The sequence below is a fragment of the Phaethon aethereus genome (genome assembly GCF_964289735.1).
Source record: "Phaethon aethereus genome assembly, chromosome: 5".
Lineage (NCBI taxonomy): Eukaryota > Metazoa > Chordata > Aves > Phaethontiformes > Phaethontidae > Phaethon > Phaethon aethereus.
In genome coordinates this window covers 59,549,394-59,575,520 of record NC_138579.1, presented here as the reverse complement: position 1 = coordinate 59,575,520, position 26,127 = coordinate 59,549,394, and the positions used below count along the sequence as shown (strand labels likewise).

Below are 26,127 nucleotides of genomic sequence, written 5' to 3'. Positions count from 1 at the left end.
CAGTCTATACTTATCAGACCGTCCCCATTTAACTTCTAATCCTGATTAACAACTGACTCCGTGACGCTCATTTATTATGATAGTATGTGCTATCAGTCATGTCATAGCTTTTTCAATTAATTTAATAATTTCCTATAGGAATACATGTACAACAAGTAATTTCTGAGAAAGTTGGCAGCTTTTCCAAAATGTTTCAGTTAAACACATTCTGACCCCTTTGATGTTGCTCTGAATTTTAATTATTTTCCATTGCAGAATACTGGTTTAACACTGACCTAAATATTTTTCTTAAAAACTGTGTGGTTGCATATAGCACGGGTGAAAGGTTTGTTCCTTGTGGATTGGTTATCGGGTCACTGAATGGTTAGTTTCTGGAAGAACTTGGACCTTAGAGGCCAGATCAGGAGAAATACTGGGCAGTCTCACTGCAGATATTTTGTATCTCTCAGAAAAAACAAACCAGAAGAAAATATGGCATGACATTTGTGTGTGTTCTGATTAGACCATGCATTCTTAAATTGTGAATCGTGAAACACATCGTAATGGGAAAAAAAATGATCCTATTAACTTTTCCCCTCCTAATCTCAAAGGAAATTAATGGGATTTATCTAAGGGTTGCAGGGACTCCTTAACGATATGGGAAATATTTAGAAGTTCTAAACTTTTTCACCGGAAGTTTTGCTTTTTTTGGAAAAAGTAATACCAGTTTTTCCTACTTTTCCTTTTTCCCTTATCCTTCTTTCTTCTACAATCTGTTTTTCACTCCCATATTACCTGAACACACTTCTCCGTCTTCCTTTCCACATCAGAACTGTTGTTCCACATTTTCTTCCTGAATCATGTGTCTAACCACCGTGTAATTTTTTTCCAAATCTTGGTCTGCCTGGTCTCCACTTCCAAAGATCCCTGATTTTTCGTCTCTTCCTCCTCTAAGGTAGAAGAAATTTTCAAACAAAGTAGAAACTCTGACCTCTCTCTTCAGATCTTCTGAGACCCTTCAGCAACACCTGGAAATAAAGCAAAGGATCAACCGACCTGCAGTCTTTTGCCCGCTGGCCACCAGCCAGCGGTTCATTGACGGCTGTAAAAACTGCTGGTCAGGCTATTTAGATCTGAAAAGTATTCTGAAAAGTAAGGTGCATTTCATTTTGAAAATCTTCATTCAGGTTTCCAGTGCAAATGGGGAAAAACCTGCAGAAATAGACCTCCAGCTACCTGGCCATACTGTTCTCCTGCAGTATCTCCGAACCGCAGGTGCTTCCTGACGGACTCCCGGACCCCCAGCTTTCTCCCCTGAGCAGGGGCACCACTGCCCCTCGTTTCAGGCATTTTTGATCACCCTGTATGCTGGGCATCAATGCTGAGAGAAATGGCTTGCTGTGAGCAGGAGAAAGCCTCTGCATTTGTACGACTGTGTGATGAGCTACATATCCTTCCCTTCCTGTCCCACACGTGTACACGCCTGCTTTCCAGGTTAGCGTCTCTGCAATGATGCTCTTCAGCAATGAAAACCACTCTCTCTCGGAGCATGAGCAGCGAATGTCTTTGATCATCCAGCCTGCTACGATTTCTGGGTACGCTGGTGGTGAGAATAGATCCAGAAGCAGCACTAGAACTTCAAGCTGCTGCTTTCATGAGCGTGGCAAGAAGGATGAGTAAATTAGTGCCCCTGTCACTCATGGCACTACCCAATGTGGTGTGTAAGGCCCCGTGTCACAGAAACCAGGCTGCTTCTGCCATCAGACCAGAACCCCGGTCCCCCTGCGTGACATAACGTTGTTTACCAAGAGAGAAATGTGGAACATAAAACCTAGGAACACAGCGCCATATGACACAGTGCTACACTGAGACATTCTGAGCCTGAATTTCAGAGAAGTCAGATAGTCAGCATTTCTGAAAAGCTCAGTCTTTATAATTTCTCCTTTGCCAGGCATGCTTACCATAATCTGGGTCACATTGCTTAAGGCCATTCTGTTATTTAGGTAATTAATAAGACGACATGCAAATCCTTCCTAACACTGAAGCAAGTGTTAATTTTATGCTTTTGAAAAAAACAGACCAATAGGTCTGTTTTTCGAAACTATGTGCCAGTACTGCCGATTTACTCCTTTTCCAAGCCAAATGCATTTACCGCTTAACACCAAAGCGTGATTAAAACTGCACTCAGAGCACAACATGGAAGACGATCGCCGACAACTCAACCGTTTGACCCTGCCATACCATTAGGCAATTGGCTGTTGACATACGCTTTCTGCTGGTAACCCAGTTCAGGTAGCCAAGTGGCGTGTTGTGTAAAGACCACATTCCAAGAGAGCTGTAGAATAAATGAGGAAGCTGAACTGGTTTCTGTTCAGATCTCAACAAGGGCTCATTTTTTATTTTTCACACTGTTTACTCTCTGCTTTGTAGCTTATTATTTTTTATAAACACATTTTCTCCTCTAGCTTCTTTCTTAGCATTCAGGGAGAGAGCTAGGACCTCAATTCAGGGCAAATTAGAATAAAGGGAAGTTTTCTTTCCGATAGCGTAAGCTGCCTAGCCTACTTACAGCAAGAGAGCAAAATGCAGAAAGGAAATGTCAATGGACAGTTACAATGATCTGACCCCTTGTCTACTTTTTAAGAACCTGGCAGCAGAAGGAGATCGCTCTGGTCTTGGTGAGCTCCAGCAGGTGGTTCCACTTGGCTGGACAGTGCAATGTGGTTACACCAGGAACAGTGACCTGGCCCACAAAAAGGTGACATTAAAGGATGGGGTTGAGGCGGGATACAAGAAGCCTCAGGCACAGGCTGTTTAGATGGGCACCGGAAATCTCCACTTCTGAATGTTTTTTTCTGCCAGTATACCCTTCCCCGTGTTACTCTGTGGCCATACAGTGAGGCAGGTCAGAAACTAGTCCAACAAAGAATAAACCAGCAAAAAGAAACACAGAGTATTATTCAGTGAGATCAAAGGCCGCTGCTCAGGTTCACTATTCACCCCCTCCCTCTTGAATTGGTGTGCCCAAGAACAAGAATCAAAAGACAGAAGCTTCTGCCAACACCCCAAAATATACCCTAAGCCTCAGTTTAATTGAGCTGAAACTCCAGTTCCACATTTGTAGGGGCAGAACCTGTAAAACAGTCCGAAAAGTATGTAATGGCATCTAAAGAGAAATTAAAATGGGTCTTTGATCAGCTTAAAGATAGTGTTTTTATCAGCACGGAATAACTTAGATTTGGGAACTTTTGCCCTGCAGACAGGTATGTCCAGCTACCTTATTGCTATAAATTAGAAGGAATCCTTGAAGGAACATATTTCTCCTTAGAAGGAATATTTCAGCTATGTTAGTGCAAACCCAGCTGCAGACAGGGTATATATTTGATCATTACATTTAATCCTAACCTAGTATTAAATATGAATCACGACTAATGGGTGTATCTCAGAATAAGGGCATACACATTCTCTACACGGAAATTTACAAATGGGATAGTTATCAGGAGTAGCAAAGGCCGGATGCCTGCGGACAAGCGCTGCATGGCTGAAGTCTTGCGCAGCCGTTTTTGAGTCAAGCAAGGACCCTCCTTGCAGCTCACGCTCCTCTTGCTGTTGTTCAGTCCTGTTACAAACGGCAAGTTAGTTATTTCTGTCAGGAGGAGACTTGAGATTCCCTGTACTGTGATGAGAACTCCCTCTTTTCCTGGTATTTTTAATAGGGGCTTTGACTTTTTAGAGAAAGTGCTTTCCGACTCTGGGGGAAAAAAGAATCAGAAGTAAGGCCTCTGAAGGTTGATACTACGTTTAAGGAGCCTGACGGAGCTTTCATGACCCTGAGTTGGGATGGCATAAGCTTATTACAGGGTATGTTTCACTCTTAATTTGCAGTCTTCTTGCATTCAAATATAGGATATGAGCAGACTAACCGGAAAAGTTTCTTTCCCCATTTCATGCACACCATTGGCATATGCAATAGAAAAAAAAAAAAAAAGGTAGCTGACTATTTAAGGTGATCTATGAACTATTAATTAGGAAAAAGAGCTGCATCAGAACTGAGAATCTGGCTTTTTTGCCTTTTGGGATAGAAACATCATAGCTAGCTATTTTACTGTGTTTCTAATTAACTAAGCAGTAATGAAAATAGGTACACACTATTAAAAATGTGCATTTTGTACACCCGTACATAAATCTGTGTACAGTATATTGTACGTACATATGTGGAATAAGTACATACAGTATGTACATTGTACATATGTACAGTAGCTACATAAAATGTACAGTTGCACATAAAATGGACAATAGGAGTTAAGAAAAATACCTTCTATAAAAAAAATACCAAGAGAGAAACAAATCTGAATATTTTTGATTCCACAGTTTGTTAGTTTTGCTCTCACTTGCTGTTTAATTCATTTTTCAGCTTCTGTCCTTGAGCACTGACTTTTATAAACAAAAGCTTTCATTAACTCTCCTCCTGGCTCCAAGATATTTCTAACCCTTCATTCACACAAACAGAGCTATCCAGCTACAAATATGTGCATATTTCTATTTATCTCACTTGATGGTGACATTTTTGTATTCATTTTAATCAGTGCACTCCATCCTAACTTGTCTTCTGTGCAGATGCTTATTCACCAGTTACATCCTCAAACTCTTTATCATAATGAGCTCATCAAAACACTCAAACCCCATTGCTTGCAAGGGACGTAGGTTTATTTGTTTAAATTAAAATATGGATAGAATGACAATAAAACAAATGTTAGAGGTTTAATTTCTGACAGACACAGTACTCAAGCATTTTTAATTGTACTCCAGCAAAACCGTGCTTAGGAAAACTAAGGAGAATTGGACTCTCTCAAAAATTCTGAACTCTGTTAAAGTTTGTTTATACATGAACGTTGCATCCATATGGCTAAATTAATTTAGATGTGCATTAATTACATTAATGCCAACTTCTTGGAACAATGTTCATATACCATACTGATAGTATCTTTAAACAAATTCCTTGAAGTTGGTAAAAAAAAAAAAAGTAAAAAAATCACTAAAGCCTTGTGTGCTTTGGATTAGTTTACCAGTTATATAGTACATTCGATTTTGTTGTCTTGATTTCCTTCCCAAGTGATAAAAATGAAGCTGAGGAAAGATCTTTCTCTAATATAACAACATCCGCACAACTTGGAGAATTACAAGGGTGTAACTCCATTCGTTAACACTTACACCCCAGACACGGGTTTCATAGGACTGTAAATCTTTTTTTAAGGCCGAGGTAGAATAAACAAACACATCTGTCACAGAATACAAACTCCTTTGTTGAGGAAAAATGGATCTGCTAGTATAATTTTGTTCTAAACTTTTGAAAAGGCAATCTTACTCCTCCAGCAGGCCGCGGGTGTTGCATGTAGGTACTGCTGTACCACAGACCTCTTGGGGTTACCACAGAACGACTGTCGGGCCCTTCTTTGCCAGCTTCTTTCCACCCCTGTGCTCCACAGCAAGGCCGCTGGCTACCCTCCTTTCCGAACCGGTTCAAGCAAAGTACTTTCTCGTTCGCCGGCATTACTGTTGTATTTGGGAAGCGGCGGTCACCTCCGCATGCAGCACCCAGCGCCCCTGCCGAGAGACAACTTGGCACCGTCACCGAACACAACAGACTCAAAACCAGCCAGAGACGATAAGCTGAGTGCTCGTACGCTTCAGGCTTTGTCCACCCCAACGCTAACCAGGCGAGGGAGGAAGAATCAGGAAAAAAGCACCTATGCGAAGTCCTTTTTGAGACGCACGAGGAGCGATGTGACCCCTCATGCCATCTCTGCCCGCGCTTCTGCTGGAAGAGCGTTCAGGCTCTGCGACAGTTTACGAGGGCGCGCAGGCAATAGCAGGTGCTCGGCGCCCGGTGTACCGGCTGTCCAGCGGAGTGCTGCAGCTGGGCCCTCCATCACGGGAATGGGCCCAGGCAGGGAGGAGAGCTCTCCTGTCATCTGCCTTTCAGCTTGTTACAGCTTCTTTTGGCAAGCTACTGCCTCCGAGATGTCAGCAAAGTACCAACCTGTTCTGTGTAAAGCAAAATCAGCTGCTTTATTCTAACGTTTGAACTGTTAGTTGGAACAGAGTAATTTCTTGCCATATTTATACATAATAAAAATGTTAAAACAATGCAGTTTTCTTTGTGGTAGTCAGAAAGAAGACAACAATAGGGGAAAGCTGGAGAAAAGGGTTCTAAATCCGCACTTCTCCTCAAGAAATTATACGTATGATTTACTTATTGATTAATGCTCCCATTTTTGATAATTTTCAGCTAGAAGCTCTCAGGAGTAGGATCACCCTCCGACTCTCTTCCTCCCCGCTCTTGCTGGCAATTAGCATGACTCAGTCTACAAAGCATCGGCAGTGTCAATGACTCAGCCATGCGACACGTGCTCTATCAGTCCATCTAGGCGTGATTTAAAAAAGAAGCAAATACAACTTTTTGTGCTGTGGGAAGACAGCTCTTTCAATTTGATAAAAATAAAACATTCCCTCCAGCCACCCACAGAAGGAAGTGACTTCATATAGCTGACCACTTAGCTGCTGCCCTAGTAATTGTCAATGTATTTTGCTTCTTTCCAGCAGCCAAAAAAACGCTTTTCCTTTTGGTTCACCTATAATTTGAAAGAACTCATATTCTGAGTTTAAGGTATATTTTCCAAAACCCAACTCCTATAAAGCTCGTGGGTATTATTTGCCTCATTCAGCCTATAGCCTCTAAGTACAGAGAGTGCTGTGCCCACTGGTAAAGCCACTGAGCAAACTCCAACTGGAGACCGGAGGGCTTCTATCATTCTTTCTCTGCTGACCAAACTATTCTGCAGCAGATGTTCCATCCCAGGAGGGGCTCAGGAAGAAGCAGAGGAGATTTCATGTTGTTTATGAAGTTATACGTTATGTATAGGGGATACTTCATACATGAAGCGTGTAAATCTATTTTCAGTCCACAGCTATCGTTCCCAGTACGCTGTGGACTGATGCTGTTTATGGCAGTTCTGATCTCAACCATGTGTCAGAAGTTTCCTTGCTCACTCACCGAGTTCCAGTTACCAAAACTCTTTCTCCTCTGAACACATAAGGGATGTGGCTTACGGTGGTATTTTTCATTCTTTTCTTTCTTTCCAGTAAATGAATCTAATTTAAGGTTTTAAATAGAGGTTCTGAGTTATGTTATTTACAGAGCGAGTCCTAAGGAACATTCCCCAGATGTGTCCTTTTTTTTCCTGAGTGAATGCAGAGGTTCTGCTGATATTTGTTAGGTGTGGATGTCTTTGGAGGTGACTGTTTAAATTGTCAGCAGACACTAAACACCACTGACAGTTTCAAAGTTTAGTAAACCAGCCAACGCATTCACAACAGCAGTATCCCCCACGAGGGGCATCCAGAACAGCATAAAACAGTCTAAAAGTCTTCTGATAATCTAGTCTAACAAATATCACTTATGCAGTATATTTCAACTTCAAAGTGATCTAGTTGATGGATCCTTAAATTTCACTCTGGCAGCAGTTCAGAAAGCTGGAGCTCCAGAACACTGAGTCGACTGGAATTATCATCTTCTCTATTTTTAATGAGACATATACTAACACTGGGAGCTTACTGCAGAATCAGCGTCTTGGGAATGCTCTGCAGGCCATGCACTTGTGCTAAATAGAAGGGGAAACATGGAGAAAATTTGTATTGCTGTTAATTGTTTGTTGTATGTCTTGCAGTGGTGGCTTGGACAGTGGGAACTGTAGAGGATTTAGCAAGAGTCAGATGTTAGCCTAACCTGTGTTGTCAGGTTACCTGCATTTGAGTAACACAGAGGGGCTACACAATACAAAGCAAGTAATTGGAAGTCAGACACCCACTGAAGCAGGCTCTGCCTGACTCCTTGGCTCGAAGTGATTACTGAACAACAAACATGCCAAACTGGGATTCATGCCCCACCATAAAAACCACTACACCAAAATAAGAAATAGTCCTTGCAGCATTTAGAATCTACTTCACAGATTTTAAATTGTGGTACATATTTTATTTACATATTTCAGTATGTGCTTTTTCTTCTGTTTCAGGATGACTTGGTGTCCTGGTTTTGGCTGGGGTAGAGCTAATGTTCTTCCTAATAGCTGGTCTAGTGCTGTGTTTTGGATTTAGGATGAGAATAATGTTGATAACATGCTGATGGTTTTGGTTGTTGCTAAGTAGCTGTAGTGCTTATACTAAGTCAAGGACTTGTCAGCCTCCCCTGCTCTGCCAGCGGGGAGGTGCACCAGAAGCTGGGAGTGGGCATGGCCAGAAGAGCTGGCCCAGGCTGGCCAAAGGGATGTTCCCCACCATGTAACCTCATGCTCCGTACGTAAACTGGAGTTCGGCAGCAGGCAGGAATCGCTGCTTGGGTATGGGCTGTTGATCACTGGGTGGTGAGCAACTGCTGCACTGGGTACCGATTGGTGTTTGCATATTAAACTGTTTTTATCTCAACCCACAAGTTTTTTTTCCGATTCTCTCCCCCCTCCCACCTTGTGGGGGGAGGCCAGCAAATGGCTATGTCGTGCTTAGCTGCTGGCTGGGGCTAAACCACACCACTTGGTAAACAGTTTTCTGCATAACAATCTGATTTACAATTTTACTTCCAACATTCTTCAGTTTAGTATTTATTTGATGTTTTGTCAGAAGTTATCCAGATGAGAAAGATGTCTCAGGGGTTTGAATCATTTGAATCTGGCGACTCTAGAAGCAATGCGATTATCAAAGAGAGATGGTAAACATGATGTGCATTCACAATAGGGGAAAAAATGCTATCTGCTACGCTGTCAGCAATTCCCATCTTGCTAGTATGCACGATTTTCTAGTGAAAGGGTTTGAAAAAACAAAGGGTTCTGTCATCTGGCACCAATGCCCAGAGCAACAAGTTCAGAGACCTGACTGGGTCCTCAGGGCACTAGTATTCCTATTAAAATAGTGAATTACATGATTTAATGAAATAATTTTAAATAATTTGATTCCAAAAATTAGAAATTCTGAGTAAATTAAAGCTTCATGTGGAATCTGCACATGAGTTGAAGCTTTATTTGGAATCTGAACACAATTTACAGTTTGGATTATTTCCTCCCACTGGATTTGGCAGGGGCTGTACTTGCGTAATAGCATATTAGACTATTGAGATCTTAAATGAATCATCAACTTCCTGTAGACACTTAAGACTGTAACATAAGTGGTTTTTGCACAGTGTAGCAATAAAGCAACGCTTTTAAGAGGTCTGCTGTGTGCTGAACTGCATCTTCCTCACTGCTTTATAATGATCTCAGGAAATACAGTCTGTAAAATTCTACTGCTATAAAATTACTTATCTGCTGTATCCTGTACAAGCAATTTTAAAAGATATGTTTAGTCATGGTATAAAGTTAGTTGCAGACAGAGTATTCAGATAATTGAGGCTGAAGTTAAATCTTGGAACGGTGTCCAGCTCTCTCATGAAAGCTTCCCTTCTAGAAAAGGACCCTGAAGAAAGGATAGAGATTTGTAAGTAGAGAACAGCTGGAAAAGGGGAGCGAGGGTGACACACGATTTCCCTCAGCCAACAAGTCTGCCCAGAAGCTTATGCAACGTGTGTTTTCCGAAGAGTTTCAGAGTGTTCTCCCTGCAGAACACTTACTTGTAACACTTCTCACTGGCGGGAAGAGTTGAAAGGTTAAGAGGTGTCCTCTTGCCAAAAGACTCTATGAGGAAATAGGTGCTTCGAGGTCAGATTCGGCTTGAATGCCAAGGAATCTGTGAGCATTGGGACATGACTTTTCTAAGGGATTCCAAACCCCCTTACTGACAGGAAGAGACGTGAAAAAAATTCTGAGGCAGCTAGAGGAGTTTTCCTTCTTCCCAGGAAAGCGCAATCCGGCTCATTTGAAACCGCGCAGTGAAGCCTTCTTCTCGGAAGAGAGGAACAAACTGGCTCGAAAACCTAAAAACCTAACTGCAAAAATCAAATAAGGTTTCCCCTTGTCCTCGAAGCCCACTCCTGTTCCCGTGAGCCGCCCGGGCACCCCCGAAGACGCCGCCGCCGCCCGGGGCGGGAGCGAGTCCCAGCCGCCCGCCGAGGGGCTCTCACCGCCCCCTCTCTGACGGGAACGCCCACCCGTCTCCACAGATGTCAAGCCGCTCCCACGCCTCGCGCCGTTACCGAGGTGAAACAAGCCCGCAGACGAGTTTTATGCTGCTGCCTGCAGGCACGATCGACCTTTATTTCCAGCCGGGGCCGAGGAGGCCGGGCTCAGGCGCCGCCACCCCACTGCGCTGAGGGAGCGCCCCCCACCGTATTTACCCCTATTGAGCGCACACTCCATTACCGTATATACCCATCTGGATGCCCCCGCAAAGGAGGCGTTACCGTACTTACCGTCACTAAGCCACCGCCGCATTTCACGACGTGAAGCCCAACACGTGCTCCCGTATATCACGGCGCAGAAACGCAAGGCCGTAATGCTCCCTCATAAAAGCGACACGCCGGAGCAGCGCATGCGCTGTGTGGCGACGGGGGCGGGAGCGCGACCGTGACCTGGTGGGGTGAGGAGGAGCGGCCGGTCGCGCTCCGCCTCTTTCCCGCGGCTCTCGGTGCCGGCGAGGCCTGCCCTGGGCCTGATTTGCCGGCCGGCGGGTCCCCGGGGTAACGTGGAGCCATGGCGCAGCGGAGGGCGGCGGAGCGCGGGCCTTGCCAAGCGGCGGCGGAGAGCGCCAGACACCAGCGGCAGCTTCTAGAAGGTGCCGGGGCTTGGGGCGGCGGGAGCGCGGGACCTCGTTCTGCCAACGGTCAGCCGCCCACCCAACCGCCCGCGCAGCGAGCAACGTCCTCCGGCCCGCGTGGGCGGGCGGACGGGCGAGCGGCAGCACGGTCGCCTCAGGGAGGGCCGGTGTGTGTGGGGGTGAGGCGGGCTGTCGTCGCAGCTACCCGCGGCAGGACCAGGAGCCGAAATGGGGCAGCAACCCCCACGCCCCCCACACGCTAATGAGGAAACACTCGTGGGTTCGTGTGTGTGTGTTTTATTCCACTGCCGGCGCGGCTGTAGTACAAGAAGTGGCAGTGGTAGAAAGTGCAGTTGGATTATTGTCGTTTTTCGTCCTCTAAGTTGTTTTGTTTTTTTTTTTAAATTAATTTTTAATTTTTTTTGTTTTTTGTCTCTGGAGAAGATGTTGTTAAAATAACCACCGGTGCGGTATTCATGCTTGTAGCTACTCCATGGATGCCGCCTTCGGCCTCAGCAGAGCCAGTGCACACCTGTGGGATCACGCTCACCTCAAAGAGAAAAACGTTAAAGCGTGTAAAATTGCCAGCTCGTCCAGCCGGCTCCGTTTCGTCCCTGGGTTTCATCATCCTTTCGCTGTTTCACAACAGTGAGGTGGCGGTGCGACCCGCTTGAACGTTGCGTGTTGGCATTGTAGTCATGCCACCGGCATCCACGAATGAAAGTACAGCTTTGGCATTTTTTGTGTTCCTCAGGTGACCGAGACTGACACTAGCTGTGAAGTTGTGCTAGCCTCTAGCAGTGTCTGAGGAGGGAGGGTGTTTTAATACGTGCACACGTTCACACCCTAGTGTGGGTGCAGAGGGTTCCTACTGTTTATTTCTCTGTTTAAAATTCTTTGTGCTAATCAGTGTATTTCATATATGTGGTCATGTTGGTAAAGTATAGAAGAGGCCTAAAATGTAATTGTGTCACTTATTGTGGTTCCACTACTTTCTTTACACAAGAATTTAAAGGCTAATAGAAACTTACATAGATATATCTAAGAGAAGTCTTTATAGGAGTGTAAAATATGTGTAATTCCCAAGTCTGAGAACTGTAGTTTTATAGCCCAGGCTGGTGCATGTGTGTGTTCACATAAGTCGTATCCTGATGAGTGTGTCCCACCTAACTGGCTAGTGGCTGTGCCTGGTGTTCGTTCTTAGGAGGAGGAAAAAACCCAACTGTTGATGAGCATGTTTCGAAGTTGCATTATACATACTGAAGATTTAACTGCAAGTTAAATCTCTAGTTGACTGGCAGAAGATTTCTGGCAAAAAGGAAAAAATATGTACGGCTTACTTTGTTTTGCTCTGAAAAATTTGCTCTTTGCAAATTTATGTATTAGTTGGGTCTTAAATTATTATGGATCATAAGGTTATTTCTTATTAGATTAATAATTTTGATAATATTTTGATATTATGTTATTAATAATATTGTAATAATATTATTAATATAATATATAATTCAAAATTAATAAATTACAAGTTTACTTCTATGGCATGTTTGCTAGTGTTAGAATTTCAAATTTGTTTGAAAGCTTTCAGGGAATCTGAGCAATGTGTTATATATGTTATTGAAAGCATTGGTGAGAAGATTATGTCCACAGAGAGCTTAACTTTACATTTTCTTAGAGTGTAAGTTTGAAATTTGTTACAAGATGTGAGGGTTTTCTTGTTGTTGTTTTGGTTCCTTTTTTTTTAAACTTTGTTTTTGTTTAATTTCAGGGAAAGCTCAGGCAGAAGGTGGATCAGCTCGCACATCACTTCTTATTTTAGTGTCCATCTTCTTATCAGCTGCTTTCCTCATGTTCCTGGTATATAAAAATTTCCCACAGCTTAGTGAGTAAGTATGTCAGGAAAGATTAATTTATTTGCTTTTCTTTAGTATCAAATTGTAGAGGAGCCTACATGGGGTTAAGTGATTTTTAAACTGACATCAGTTAATTATAGACAAGTCCTTATTTTTTTTTTTTTTAAAGGAAATTTGAGTTTATAACCTAGAATGTCAAGATATAAAAGCTTAATATTGAAGTACTAACTGGTAAGAACTGTGTAAAGAGAGTTGTACATAGGGTTGACCTAGGGTTTCTGTTGCACAGTTGAGATGCTTTGTTTTGAAAAAAATTACCCCCGTCACATTAGCACTATGTTCTTAACTTTCTTCAGTTGAAAGCCAAAACATGATTGGTTAGACCTAGGTTTATTTTAAAATTCCTTGTGCACTGGTATAACTGGAGGCTGTCATCAAAGGGGGACATCCCTCTTCCTTTATGTCTAAGATTTATGTTCTCTTTTTCTTCTTTCTGTTGCATCTAGTACTTGTGTTGGGAAGGTAGATAGTTTGACAAGATGGAAGCCTGCTTGTCTGACAATTTTCTTTTTTTCTTTTAGTAGTTAATTTTCTCTCTGATTAACTTGCTCAACAAGTTCAGTTTGCAACAGTCCAATCACTAAGTCTGATACAGAGGAAGAGAGGACACTCAACTGTGCTGCCCAGGGTTGCACCAGATTAAGGTGTGACATGAGATTTTGCTCTTAAAGCTTTGTTTGTGAGGTAAAGCTCTGCCGCTCTTGCTGCACTTCAAATGTTATGACCCTAGTATTGAGGCAGTTACAGTTGGTTTTGGCTGAAATGTTGTCTGTTGTTCAGTTGCCAAGGCTTGGTTTGAGAAATTATTTCTTTTTGATCAGTACTTGGTAAGAAAAAAAAAAAGAAACACAAAACCCTAGAGATGAAGCAGATTATTTTAATGAATGAAAAAATACGGTTTGCAAATATTGAAAATTGAGCATTTTCTAATACAAAACACACTGTAAATGTTAAGTGTTCAGCTGAGAACATTTTCACAACAATAATCATGTGGTTTGTTTGCTGAGGTTGTAGTCTAGTGATGCAGTGTATCTAATTATCTGTATATTCACTAAGTAATTTTACTATACTGTTTGATTATAATTATCACTGTTCCTACTTTTTTTTTTCCAGAGAAGAAAGAGAATGTATAAAGGTTCCTAGAGATATGGATGATGCAAAGGCCTTGGGAAAAGTCCTGTCCAAATATAAGGACACATTTTATGTTCAAGTATTAGTGGCTTATTTTGCCACATATGTTTTGTATCCTTTTTCTGATATAAAGGGCAGTTTTGATGTAGTCCTGTTTCTCTGAAAAAGAATTTAAAAATATGAACTTAAATGCTTGATCATGGGTGAAGAGGGCTAACATACCTACGTGTGTTTATAAATACAAATATATTCCAAAATCTTTGAACTTTAAAACATTTCTTATGTGTTTCAGTATGCTTTTTTTGGACTGTAAGAAAGGATTAAGTAGAAGGAAATTGATGCCTGCATGTATAGTATTAAATGCGGTTGGGGATTTGCATGATGCTTTACCTTGATTGTGTCTGCTATGGCCAATTTTTTTAAACTTTGATATTAGACTTGGTCTCATTTTAGTGTTATGCTAATTTTTAAAATTGCAAACTGAATTCCCTCTTAGAAATTACTGTTGATTCTAAAGGAAAACTGAGACTACTGCACTGCTCTTACCTTGAGACATTCAGAAGTGCCATGTAACAGTAATTCCGAGAATATTTTGCATTGTTTCTGAGGGAAAGTGTTTTGATCCTTCTTTCATTGCTGCAGTGCTCACATTCAAAAAACAAATCTCTATTTCCTTTTAGAGAGTGCTAAATTTCTGAAGTACTTTCCACCTAGGGAGACACAAAGGCTACCTGTGTTCTGTGTTAACTTTTTTCTTGAGTGATGAATACATTAATTAATCATTAAACACTCCTAACTGGAACACTTAACTAAAGGTTAATAACTCTTAAAAGCTGTATAAGAGGTCTGTTTCATAGTTTAATGCAGGAGGCTTTCATAACTTGGAGAAAAATCAGTGCTGAATGTGCCATTACAAATTAGCCTCTAGCTCGTTCTTTTTAAGTGTAGGTCACAAATAATAGATTTATGAAGAGAATAAAAGAAAAATAAAGAGTTAGCTTACATGTTAGCAAGAAGTAGAACAGAATCGGTTGTTTGATGAGCTACTATAGCAGTTGATGTGACAACATTTACTGTCTCAGCAGTAGACTGATCAGCTGACAAGCATGTTAGTTATCTCAGAACTTTGACACTTTCTTAGAAAAGGCTGTACTGGCTGTAATGGACTTTAATTATTAAAGGAAGTTGATTTGGCTTTTTGATATTTCAGTTAATTCAACTCAGATAAAATGGTGTGCAAATTTTTTTTGCTTTGTAAGATTTCTAGCCAAAATGGGCCATACATCATAGTCTCAAGTATTCTTAGCAAGCCTTAAGCTCAACAGCCTGTTTGCTTATGCTGCAGAAACTTTTTGAAAAATTATGACTGAAATTAGTGATCATGTATCCTAGTTATCTAGTGATTGCACCATGCCTGTTGGTAAGGAAGTAGGAGTTGCCCTCATACATGTCAGTCTTCCATGAAACTCATAGTAGTTACAGGCTCAGACAGGAGTTCTGTGAACTTTCAGAGAAAATGGCTGAAATCTGTGTATCTCTAGTCAACAATGTAAAATCAGAAGCGTGTGTTTCCTGTAATGTCACAATAAATCCGTGGTGCCAATTGTAGCACAGATAAAAGGAAAATTTAATACAGCTTTTATTTAGTGACTTAATTTTGCATGTGTAATGGTGAATCTACCCCTTGTTTCTCTGTGCTTGGGCTGCTCTGCAAATATAGTTGGAAGTAAAGACCTTTAGAGGTTATGCCTATTTATATTTATGCTTTTTCAAATTGTAATATGCATCCTGACTGCTTACAAAATTAAGAATTGGGTAGCTTTTCAAAATATTTTTTCTTAACTAAGATGCATCCAGCTTGCAAACGTTTGCTATCCCTGGGTCTATATTTCTCAGTATCCTCTCAGGGTTTCTTTATCCCTTTCCACTGGCCTTATTTCTTGTTTGTCTGGTAAGTATGGAAAATAGTATGGGGGACCAAGTTGATGAGTTTTCAAGTCTGAATCTCTTTAATGCCATTGTGCCCCTTACTTGCAAAGCTTTCACTGTTCAAAATCTTAAAATAAAACTGCAGAAGCACTCAATATTAACTGATAAGTAATCAGTATTGTCTGCTTTAAATGTTAAGATCGATCTAAATGCCTTGGAAGTAAAGGAACTGTCTTGGGTCAAGAGCATTCTTGGGGAGTGTGTATATATTGCTGCAGGAGAGCCCTTCAGCCTTGAAGGCGAGCTGCATAGAAGCAGGCTCTGTGCGGGTAGTGTAGTTAGTAGGTGTATATAATTAGAGTTTCTGCTCATTTGTTCTTTTTTTTCTTTTCTTTTCCCAGTGTTCAGGACTTGGAGCTTCATTCTGCTATATGCTTTCATACCTAGTGGGACGTCCTGTTGTATACAGATATTTAACAGAAAAAGCAGTAAAATGGTCAGAACAGGTAAAGTTTCTAGAGATGCTGAACTTTATGATAGAAAATGTATAATGGAATAGCATGGAAAACTAGGGGGCCTTCTGCTCATAAAAGAAAGGATTCTGACTCCTTTCTGACACTGTGTAGTTACTTTGAGTGTTTTTTAAACAGTGGGGAGTATTCCTGATTTTTATGGTACTTCCTGTGAGGGAGCTATTTTTGCCTAGGAAGAGTTTGCACCTGGTAACTCCCCTGGTTTAGCTAATGTCAATAGGAAACCTTTCCAGTTTCAATTTAAAATAATCATTCTGTAAGCATCAGAACTAATGAAAGTTGGGTTTCTGTTTTTTATAGGGGAAGAAAACCAATAGCTTTATGTCTGATTGCAGAACCTTAATTTGAAGATGTTATTCTGGTTGGAGCATTTAGAAACTTTCTCTTATAGTATCTGGTAACATTAGTTTCAGCAAGTGTTAATTGTCAGATGAAGTTAAAGATTTTGCAATACAAAATCATAGTGTGATTAGTATTTGACCTCATTACTCTTGCTTTGATACTCTGAAACGTGTTTGAACAGATTTTTTTTTTTTGCAAGTATGAAGCACAACTTACTACTGTACTCTGTTCAAGATTTTTTAATCATGTAAAAATATTTTAAACTTGTTCTTCATGAGGCAAGATGTGGAGCTGTGTCCTGCACCATTGACCTTATTAAATAATATAGTAGTATTTTGACACTTGACCCAAGTAAATCTTAATATTGCAGTGTAATCTTGAGGCTATTCTCTAAGCAGCTAATGGTTACGATTTTCATTAATAGAACTGGATATGTGATTTAAAATTATGTAATTACACGTGCAGCTCGTATCTCACTGTTTCCAGGTTAATTGGACTGTATGACGCTTGCATTTTGAGGGCTAAGACATTTTATATGCAGGTTTAATGAATGCTTGAATATTCATCCTTCACTAAGATTGAAGAAAAACCCCACAATGGTACTAGTGAACAGTAGTAGGGCTACTGGCTTCAGTATTGCAGTTAAAGCTAAAGTTGGGGGAAAAACCAGTATTGTGAGTAGAGGGAGTTGCTACATGAGATCTCAGATGGAATTGTAATCAGATCACGTTTGGTTTCAGCTGGGGCCAGATGACCATGTTTAGGCTCAGACTTAGTGAAGGTCTGCCAGGATAGGCCAGAAATGGTGGATGCTTTGCTATCCTTATAACTTGATTTGAGGTTACAGTTCTTGTTTGAGAAGAACTGAAAGGGCTGATGTGCTAAAGTCAGCCTGGAAGGAGAAGAGGCTTTGTAGTACTAGTGTAAGTAGCTGGGCTAGACTTGAGAATATAATTCAGACTGTAAATAAAATTGAGGCTATTGTGGATGCTCTTGGGTAAATGCTGATGCTAGGCATTCTAATGTATGGGTAGGTAAGTTTTGCAACTATGGCAGCAGCCACCTCACGAACTTCAGAGCCATGACCTGGATAAGTTTCCAAGCGAGGAATACAGCTGTGTTTCAGGTTTGATCATGAGTTAGGACAGAATGGGTCGAGGAACAAACTTCATTGCTAGTTCCTGCAAAAGCTTTAGGGTCAGCATGAGAAGCTGACGGTGTTGATTGGGGTACAGTTAGACAGGCAGAGGTTGTTGCGCTAAAGTTAGGGTTAGGCCTGCTGCTGTGCTGAATTACTTGTTTGCTGTTTAAGTTGGCTGATTCAGACACATGGTCATCATGCTGTACCGCAGACTGGTATTTCCAGACTAACTTCCTTACTATTTAACAGGTGATTCATTGATGACTCTTCCTTGAGTCACTCATTGTTTAACAGATTTTTATGTTTTTGACTTGTAAATTTCTACAAAAGATGAAAAAAAAAACCCCACCCCTAACAAACCTCTAGTAGTAAAATCATTGTGTATTTTCAAGACGGGGATTTTTTTTTTTACTGATTTTTCTTTTATTTGTGTTTTGTTTTGGCAGGTTGAACGACACAGAGAACACCTCATCAACTACATAATATTTTTGAGAATAACACCTTTTCTTCCCAATTGGTTTATCAATATCACATCTCCTGTAATTAATGTGCCATTGAAAGTATTTTTCGTTGGCACTTTTCTAGGTAAGAATTCTGGCTAGTGAACTGCAGTTTGGGGGTAGACAGAAGAAGGGATATTACGTGCCTCTTTCTGTATGCGTTGTTCAGCAGAGATCACCACCTGCTGGACAGCTGAACGGTTATGGGCATATTGTTTTTGTACTTTTTGATGTGTGGAACTTACAGCATCAAAAGATTTTAATAGTCAGGACTATTCTGGTGTACTGGATGAGAGGTCGTGAGCCCAGGCTTAATTACTTGCTTAAGGAAACATGACTTATATGAACACGTTATTAGTAACTTATTGTTCCACTCTGTGACTATAATACTTCTGGGAACTTCTCTAAGCTCCCATTTTGAGCTCAGCATAATTGTTTGAGGATGTATGTGACTTTGATCTGGAGGATTGTTTCTCCCTTTCTCACTCCATTTTGTTAATCATAATATATCTTCCTAGGGGTGAATTCATAATTAACTAATGTAGAGCTAAACACCTTAGTTTTGTAATTGGCATATTTTTGTAAACACTTCTTAATCTGTTTAAGAAACAATCCATATTTTTCCTTTATGAATTTAAATAAAATTCGGTTTGTAGAAGGACAGCTTGAAGTCTTCAGTGTCTAAAGAGCAGAGATTATTTGCTTAGTCTTCTGTGTTTGAGTTGGTGTTAAAAATATCAAAATGGCAAAAAAGTTCTTTTGATAAGGTTTTTTTTTGTCTTTTAATTTTGTATTTACACCCTTCTTTTTAACAAAAAAGTACAAGGCAACAAAGCCTGAAATTTTTGGTGTTGAAAGTTGGATGACTAATTTATGCTGTTTTTTCCCCACTAACAAGCTGTTTTTCCTTCCTTTGCCTTCCTACCTTTCTAATTCCCTGCTCCAGGTGTGGCACCACCGTCTTTTGTAGCCATTAAGGCAGGAACAACGCTGTACCAACTTACAACAGCAGGGGAAGCTGTTTCCTGGAACTCTGTTTTTGTTCTCATGATTCTAGCCATCCTCTCCATTCTTCCAGCTGTCTTCCACAAGAAACTGAAACAGAAGTTTGAATAATGATCGAACTGGACCATAATTTCCCATGCTTCATCTCAGGATCAGCACTTCTGATATTTGTATATTTGCTTTTCTATTGGATCTTAAGCAATTAAAGGGGAGGCTTGTAACAGATAAGAATGTCTTTAAACGAACACATGGCCTAAAATAGAAGGAATTGTGTTCAGAAATGTACTGCATATAGTTTTGTATCCAAACCATCAGTGTTTTACTTTCAGAGGGTGTGTGTGGGGCCCTCAGGATGAGGGCAGTGAAAACAAATGTAACATTTTTCTCTGATTATCTGCAGAGTAAAAATTGTAATGTAGGCATAAACTATGGATAATGCTTTCTAAAACTTGCAGGAAAAAAACTTTAATTATTCAGTCTAGTTTTGTAACATTCTCTGTAGGCTTGCATGTAGTCTGGTCTGAGTACATTTCTCATCAACAATGGGTTTTTTTTTTTGCCTTTTGGAGTTCCAAGACAATAGCATAATATAATAACGGTGCTTACTCAGAAACGAAGGTTTTTTGCAGTACTTTAACTACAATGATGATCTCATCCTGATTGTTTACTTCTATTTATTAGTGCTGTGTGGATTTAAATACTTGAACCTACATCTGCTTTACTAACTGGATTAACAAAAGCAAAGTGTCACATCATTCCCTCTCATCCTTTGTAAAGTTTTATTCTGGGAGAGGATATAGGAAGGGAGAGAGCAGGGTGGAATTTCTATTGTGGCTGATGATTTTGAAGTTCTAATTTTAATTTTTTAATGTTGATTATTTTGCCAGTATTTCATTTGCACAGATTTATCCTGCCAATTTAAGAAAATGATCGTATAATTATATAAAACTCAGTTTTCAAGTGATGGAAAAATGTTTAACTTTAAGCAGTGTAATACTACCATTTCTCAAGCAATATGTAAAGAGTATAAAACCTTCCATTGCAGCTCGAAATGTCAGGTACACAAATTGGTGCAGTTCTTATTAAAGAGCTGATTCCAAATAATGATCAAAGTGTCATGTAGCAGAAGGCTCGTGTATATAAAATTGGAAGGATGATTCCATTGTCTGGTAAGTCAGTAACTGGCAATGGGCAACCAACTATGATTCATCTTTAAGTAAAAGTATATATATTCACTCAGTAAGGTATATGATCCCTCCACTTGTATGCTTATAACTGTTGTAGTTTGTTATGTTGTCAGTGGAACGCTGTAAAATGAGGCCCTGATCAGCAAGGAACTGGGGTGCGCATTTAAGTTTTATCCTGCTGAAACCAGTGCTGCTTATATGCTTTAACTTGGTGCCCCTGAAGTACCTTGCTGAAATGGGAGTTGACACATTAGCATATGCTCCAAGTCAAGGGTTTATTTGTTTGTATCCTCATGTTAACTCATCATATGATAGATCATTGAGATGTATCAGAACAGCTCCATAAATGTGATAATGTGAAAGGTACTGGTACCTTTAAAGAGTTTTGTTCTTTTTGTAACATAATGTTAATTGACTCCTTCATTTCATCAGTGTTACATGTAAATATATAGTAAATATTATTGATACACTGTTTGTCTTTTATTTAAATCTGGGCTGCACAGTAAATGATATTTTTTACATAGGTATATAAAGGAATTCATATTGCTTCTGTTTGCAAGTTTATTGTAGGATCATTTTGCTTCAGCAGTTGTTTTGTTATTTAGAATTTACTCTGAAAGTGTACTTCATTGGCACTTAAATCTGAGCAGTGATTATTTTTATTGCTGCAGTTCTAATCTCGGAGGTCATCTACCCAGGGGTTTTATTCCATAGTAAACTTGAGTGTGAATTTAGCTGTTGTGAGCAAGTGTCCCCTGGACTATTGAGTGTGAAGTTGCTGTAGATTTACAGCCTGCTTTTCTGCATAATTAACTTTTAATGCAGATGAACTCTCAGAATAAATCACCTACTACTTATTGTCCAATGGCTTTTCTCAAAATTTGTCTCAATTTCTGGTCAATAACAGATGGTGTTGTAAAATCCCTTCTACGCTGTATAAAGCCAATGTTTTGGTGGAAACTTGACACAGAAGAAGGAACTGAACTATTTTTCAATTGAATGTGAATCGTGCTATCACTTCACATTTTCACTGAGTTACATTTCATTGCGTAGATGGGATCAGGCTATGTTACTGAAAAACCTATTGTGATTCAGCCATAGACTGGGTTGCTGTCACTGTGGCAAAAAGCATTAAGACCTTAAAAAGGTTGAAAATAAGGTTCTTTCCCTTTGCAAAACCTGAGCATTTTTTTTAACCTGTCCTTTCTGTGTTTATCTTTAGCTGCCAAGGGCCTCGGGCAGCTTCCTACCCTGTGAGGACTACTGCTGAGGGTTGTGAAGAGCAAGGAAGGCCTTGTGAAAAAGGCAAAAAAAGCACTGTGCTGTGGAATACTGTACTAGCCTACTCTTTCCTTCAGGGAATCCAGAAAGTGATCCAAGAGACAGCTGTAACATTTTGACAGGAAAACAGTGTCTACTATGAAACTAAGTGGGAAATCAGAAAGATGTAGCTTTGTTTTTTTAAATGCAAGGAATTTTGAGCTGTTAGGTGACCTGTTTGCCTTTTGGAATTTTTTGTGATACCTGCATGACGTCATTACTAAATGTCTCTTGCCATTTGATAATAAAGCTATTGTATAAAACATGAAATACTGTATTTTTTGAGCACAATGAAGGATGCTGAACTTCCCACTAAGCTTAATTTTTAATCTGTTTAAAAGGGATGAGTTCTTCTTAAATGATATTTTTAATGACTGATTAAAAATTAAACTGCACTGATTACATCTGTAGATTAATTCATTCTGTTTCTACCTTTATTTCAGAACACCTAGGTAAACTTGACTTTTCCATCTGAAATTAATTTCAACAGTAATTTTGAAAAGTTTTTTGTATTTTGCATTGGAAAGGCAATTGGGTCTAACTTATCTCTTCAAATACAACCGTTTGCATAATATGTATGTTTGGGGGTTTTTTGTGTGAATTCCTGATGGCAGGCTCATATGCTGAAGTTACAATAGCTTCATCTACCTTCCCTTAATGTTCTATTATGTCCAGTTAGGGAATTCTTTTGCCTTGTGAAGAAAACTGATGTTGAAAGCTTGCTGAAAGGTTAAGACAAAAGTAGCAAAAGTGAAAATGACAAGTCTTTCTATAAAATGTTTGTGAACTATACTATTATGCAAAGTCAAAACATGGTTGTTTTTTAGGTAACTTTGAAGATTTTTGTGTGTTGTTCCAGAGAATATTTATCATGTATAGTTTCTGTGATAACCTAGCTTTATGATAGTAACTAACATGCAGTGTGGATTGCTCTGCTTTGCATTAGAACTGAGGTATGCTGCCTGCCTTGTACCATGCAGTTTACTCTGGTTTAAGCTGAACAACCAGCAGAATCGACTCAACCAGGTAGCTGATCAAGGACTGAAACACCCAGCAGCTACTGCAGGTACATTTTTACAACTGTAAGGACTAACTGAAATAGGTGCCTTTGTGAGAGCTGTTACTACAGGAATGAAATTCATACCTCTAGTGTTTTGCACGAAAAATATATTGAAAAGAAACAAAACAGGAAAATGCATTTCTTTATGTTTCGTAGTCACGTATTTTTTTCTTTCTTTCATTCTTGTAAGTATATAACAGTGGAGTAATAACTGGGAATTGTGGGAGCTAAAGCACTAAGAATCATACCTTCTAGTCAAATTCTTCCATTCAAGATTAAGTTCAGCAGTGAACAAATCATGCCCCACAAGTGCTGTGTGAGTGCCTGTCCATTCCTTAGCACCCACTACAGAGCCAGTGCCAGAAAGGGGAAGTCTATCACTCAAATATATAACAAACTATTTTTCATAATGTGGGACCATCTCTTTTGCAAGATGACAAAATGGTAAGGTTTTTTTTTTTTCAGGAGGCTGAGAAGAATACAGGTCAAATTACAGAAAGCTTTCCTTCTGTTACGGTTCACAAACCTCACACTTTTTATATATTTTAGTGTGACAGTGTTAAGAGCGAAATTAAACAAGTTTTGACAGGAGAGCAGGATCCAGAATGAGCTTTTCAAATTTCCCTGAAAGAGAAGTTAGTTATTCTGATTATTTTTGTGACCGACTGATGTCTTGCAATGACGCACATTTCTACCTAACTCTCAGCTGGTGGCTTTATAGCTCCAGGCCACCCGAACTGAAAGAAGTTATGGCCTTTAATGATTGTAATTAATATGAATAAAAGCATAATATGTTTACTAACATACTAAACATCTAACAAACTAGTATCATCTTAAAAATATTCCACCTAGTGCAGTAATTCATGTTTCATTGTTTTGTAGTACACACACGAAGAACCTGGGCCTGGATTATGGAGAGCTAAGATCAATGACTGGTGTATAACTGTGCGAGAGGCCTCATAAAAGCTCCTTTCTGTAGACAGTCTTCCAAACCGAGAATTCTGCTTCTGCATATCCCTAGGACTTCAAGGATATCCTCATAGCCTTAAAAGGTTAGTAGACACAAGGTTAGTAGGCTCTGGAAAGGAGAATGTCCCATAGTGGCAGATAGCTTTTACAATTCTGCATCTGAATTACGATCTAACGTTACGGTCACAACTCCTGATTTTTGTTTCACAAGCTAGCCCTTGAGTGTGTCCAATAATCTAGAACTTGCAATGTTTACTGTACTTGGAGGAGTTCTATGACATGAAAAAGTGTTTTGAGGAGATCACTAAATCATTCTTATGTCTGACTATTTGTTCTGTGTTAAAATGATTTCTCATGAGGAGTATCCCCAGGGTGGGGGTTGGAAGGGCAGAGCCTAGGTGGCCTTTCCATTGTCTCCAGCGAGGGAGCAGGGCAGGCCGGGGTCAGCCTCAACCAAGAATCTAGGTCATCAAGCACATCTGTAGCGATGAGACAGCTCTGCGGTAAAGCCAGGGATGCAAATCAGCAACACAAGGTCAGGATTGGGCCCAATAAGGTAACCAGGCTGTGATGTAGCCCAGCAGGCTGACTTAAATGGACCCATAGTGGGTGGGGTTGAGACCCAAGCTGAGGCTGGTCAGGGCCACTGAGGCCTATTAGTGCCCTCAGGGCCCTCTTAATATGCAGTTTCTATCTTGATATGCTGACTTTAATGGGACTTACCCTGAATTCTATCTCCTGATTGTCCTCCAGTGTTACGGGAGATCCTAAATGCCTGGTCTGTATAGTAAAAAAATTATTAAGCAGATAGAGTAAATCGGATGTTTTGATACCCAAGCCCCCTCTGTGGATTTAGCTCAGTGTCTCAACTAGAACACTAGGCTAGAGAGCCACAAGTCTTCCAACCAGACTTCAGACTTAACCAATGTGTGACCTTGACTGTGTCAATATTGTGCAGTTTCCTGAAAGCTCCTTGATCCTATGTTTGCCTCTGTCTTGACATCAGTGATGAAAATCAAGGCATTTTCTTTTTTCTTTTTCATGGTTGATTTTTGTGGTCAAAGGGAACCTCATAATGATACGAAGTTCAAGCTTGTTCTGCTGTGTGGGGCTCTTACAGGGATTCTGGGCTGCCTTTGCAGACACTGGGTTGAGTCTTCGGCCTCCTGCAAGTGGGAAATGCGCAAAACTTCTTGAAACTGTGGATGATTTTAAGAGCCTTCTTGGCTGTCAGTGCCTTGGCCTTTTCCTCCACCTTGCAGGACTCCTTAGGCTGGGGCACAATCCTCAACAAGTTAGGAATGGAAACAAAACACTCTTACATACTCGCCCTCTGCACTCACCTCAGCTATTGACCAACTCTTGGACCTCAGTGACAGGTGGCCTGGTGCCACTGCCCATCTGAGGCTCTGTGAGTCCTTGTAGATACACCTACACAACGAATCTATGACCTGCTCACAAGCTGCACCACCAGGTATGGGCTCCTGGAGTTGGGGAGAAGAGGGACAATGATGCATTGGGAGCTTAAGAAACGTTCAGCACCTTGACATGACTGTTCTCTGATCTGTGCCCGTGCCCTGTTGTGAGAGGGTGTGTGTTAGGTGATGTGGTGTGTAGGCTATATTCCAGAAGTCTGTTGCGTGGATGTTGCTAACACGAAACGCACTGTCATTAAGCAGTTGTAGCCAGTTTCAAATGTCCAGTTTGGCAGGCTCAGGAGGATTGCTTTAATGTTAAAGTTAAAAGACATCATACCCAATCAGCACCCTGATAACTGCAGCAATCTGTTTATGCTTTGAGCTCTGTTACCTTTCTGGGCTTACCTCATCTTGGGGAAAAAACTGCACAGAAAAAGGGCAGACACCCTATTTCAGACTTTTTCAATTCTCTGAGCAGTGTTGAATGAAACTAATTTGCTGTTGGGTTTCTTATTGCTTATTAAACAAACTCTTCCAATAATCATCATGGTGATTGTTAGTAAAATAAGTCTGAATTAGCTAGTATGAGGAATTATGAAGATATGTTCACATTAAGTTCCATCTTGTCTTTTTTTAAAATTTTTTTTTAAAATACCTGAGCTTGAAAATCCCAGTCTTTGCAATTGAAAACAGCAGCTGAACCAACACTGATAGTCTTGCCAGAGACAATGAATCTTTTAAATCACTTCCTATTTGCTAATATATCTTTATGACTCTCTGGCTAAACAGTCACAGTTTCCACAGATTTCACAATTACACAGACTTTGTCAACATCACAAAGAATGCTTTCAAGAATTTATCATGTAGTTTAGAATGTCGTTACCTCACTCAAGGACACCAAAGCAGTTTGCAAAGTTTATTGACAAAATTGCCATGTTTTGGGTGCTTCCTCTGATGGGAACATTG

At 40.3% G+C, this 26,127-nt stretch overlaps 1 protein-coding gene across 1 annotated transcript; it reads left to right on the top strand.

Moving 5' to 3' along the window:
• Positions 1-10,503: 10,503 nt before the first annotated feature.
• TMEM41B (transmembrane protein 41B) lies at positions 10,504-19,318 on the top strand (the record flags this gene model as incomplete). The annotated part of the gene is made up of 7 exons (XM_081999880.1): positions 10,504-10,734; positions 12,482-12,599; positions 13,740-13,868; positions 15,615-15,708; positions 16,088-16,192; positions 18,149-18,287; positions 19,149-19,318. The coding sequence occupies exons 1-7, from the start codon at positions 10,653-10,655 to the stop codon at positions 19,316-19,318; spliced, it is 837 nt and encodes a 278-aa protein (XP_081856006.1). The 5' UTR covers positions 10,504-10,652.
• Between the last annotated feature and the right edge of the window lie 6,809 nt (positions 19,319-26,127).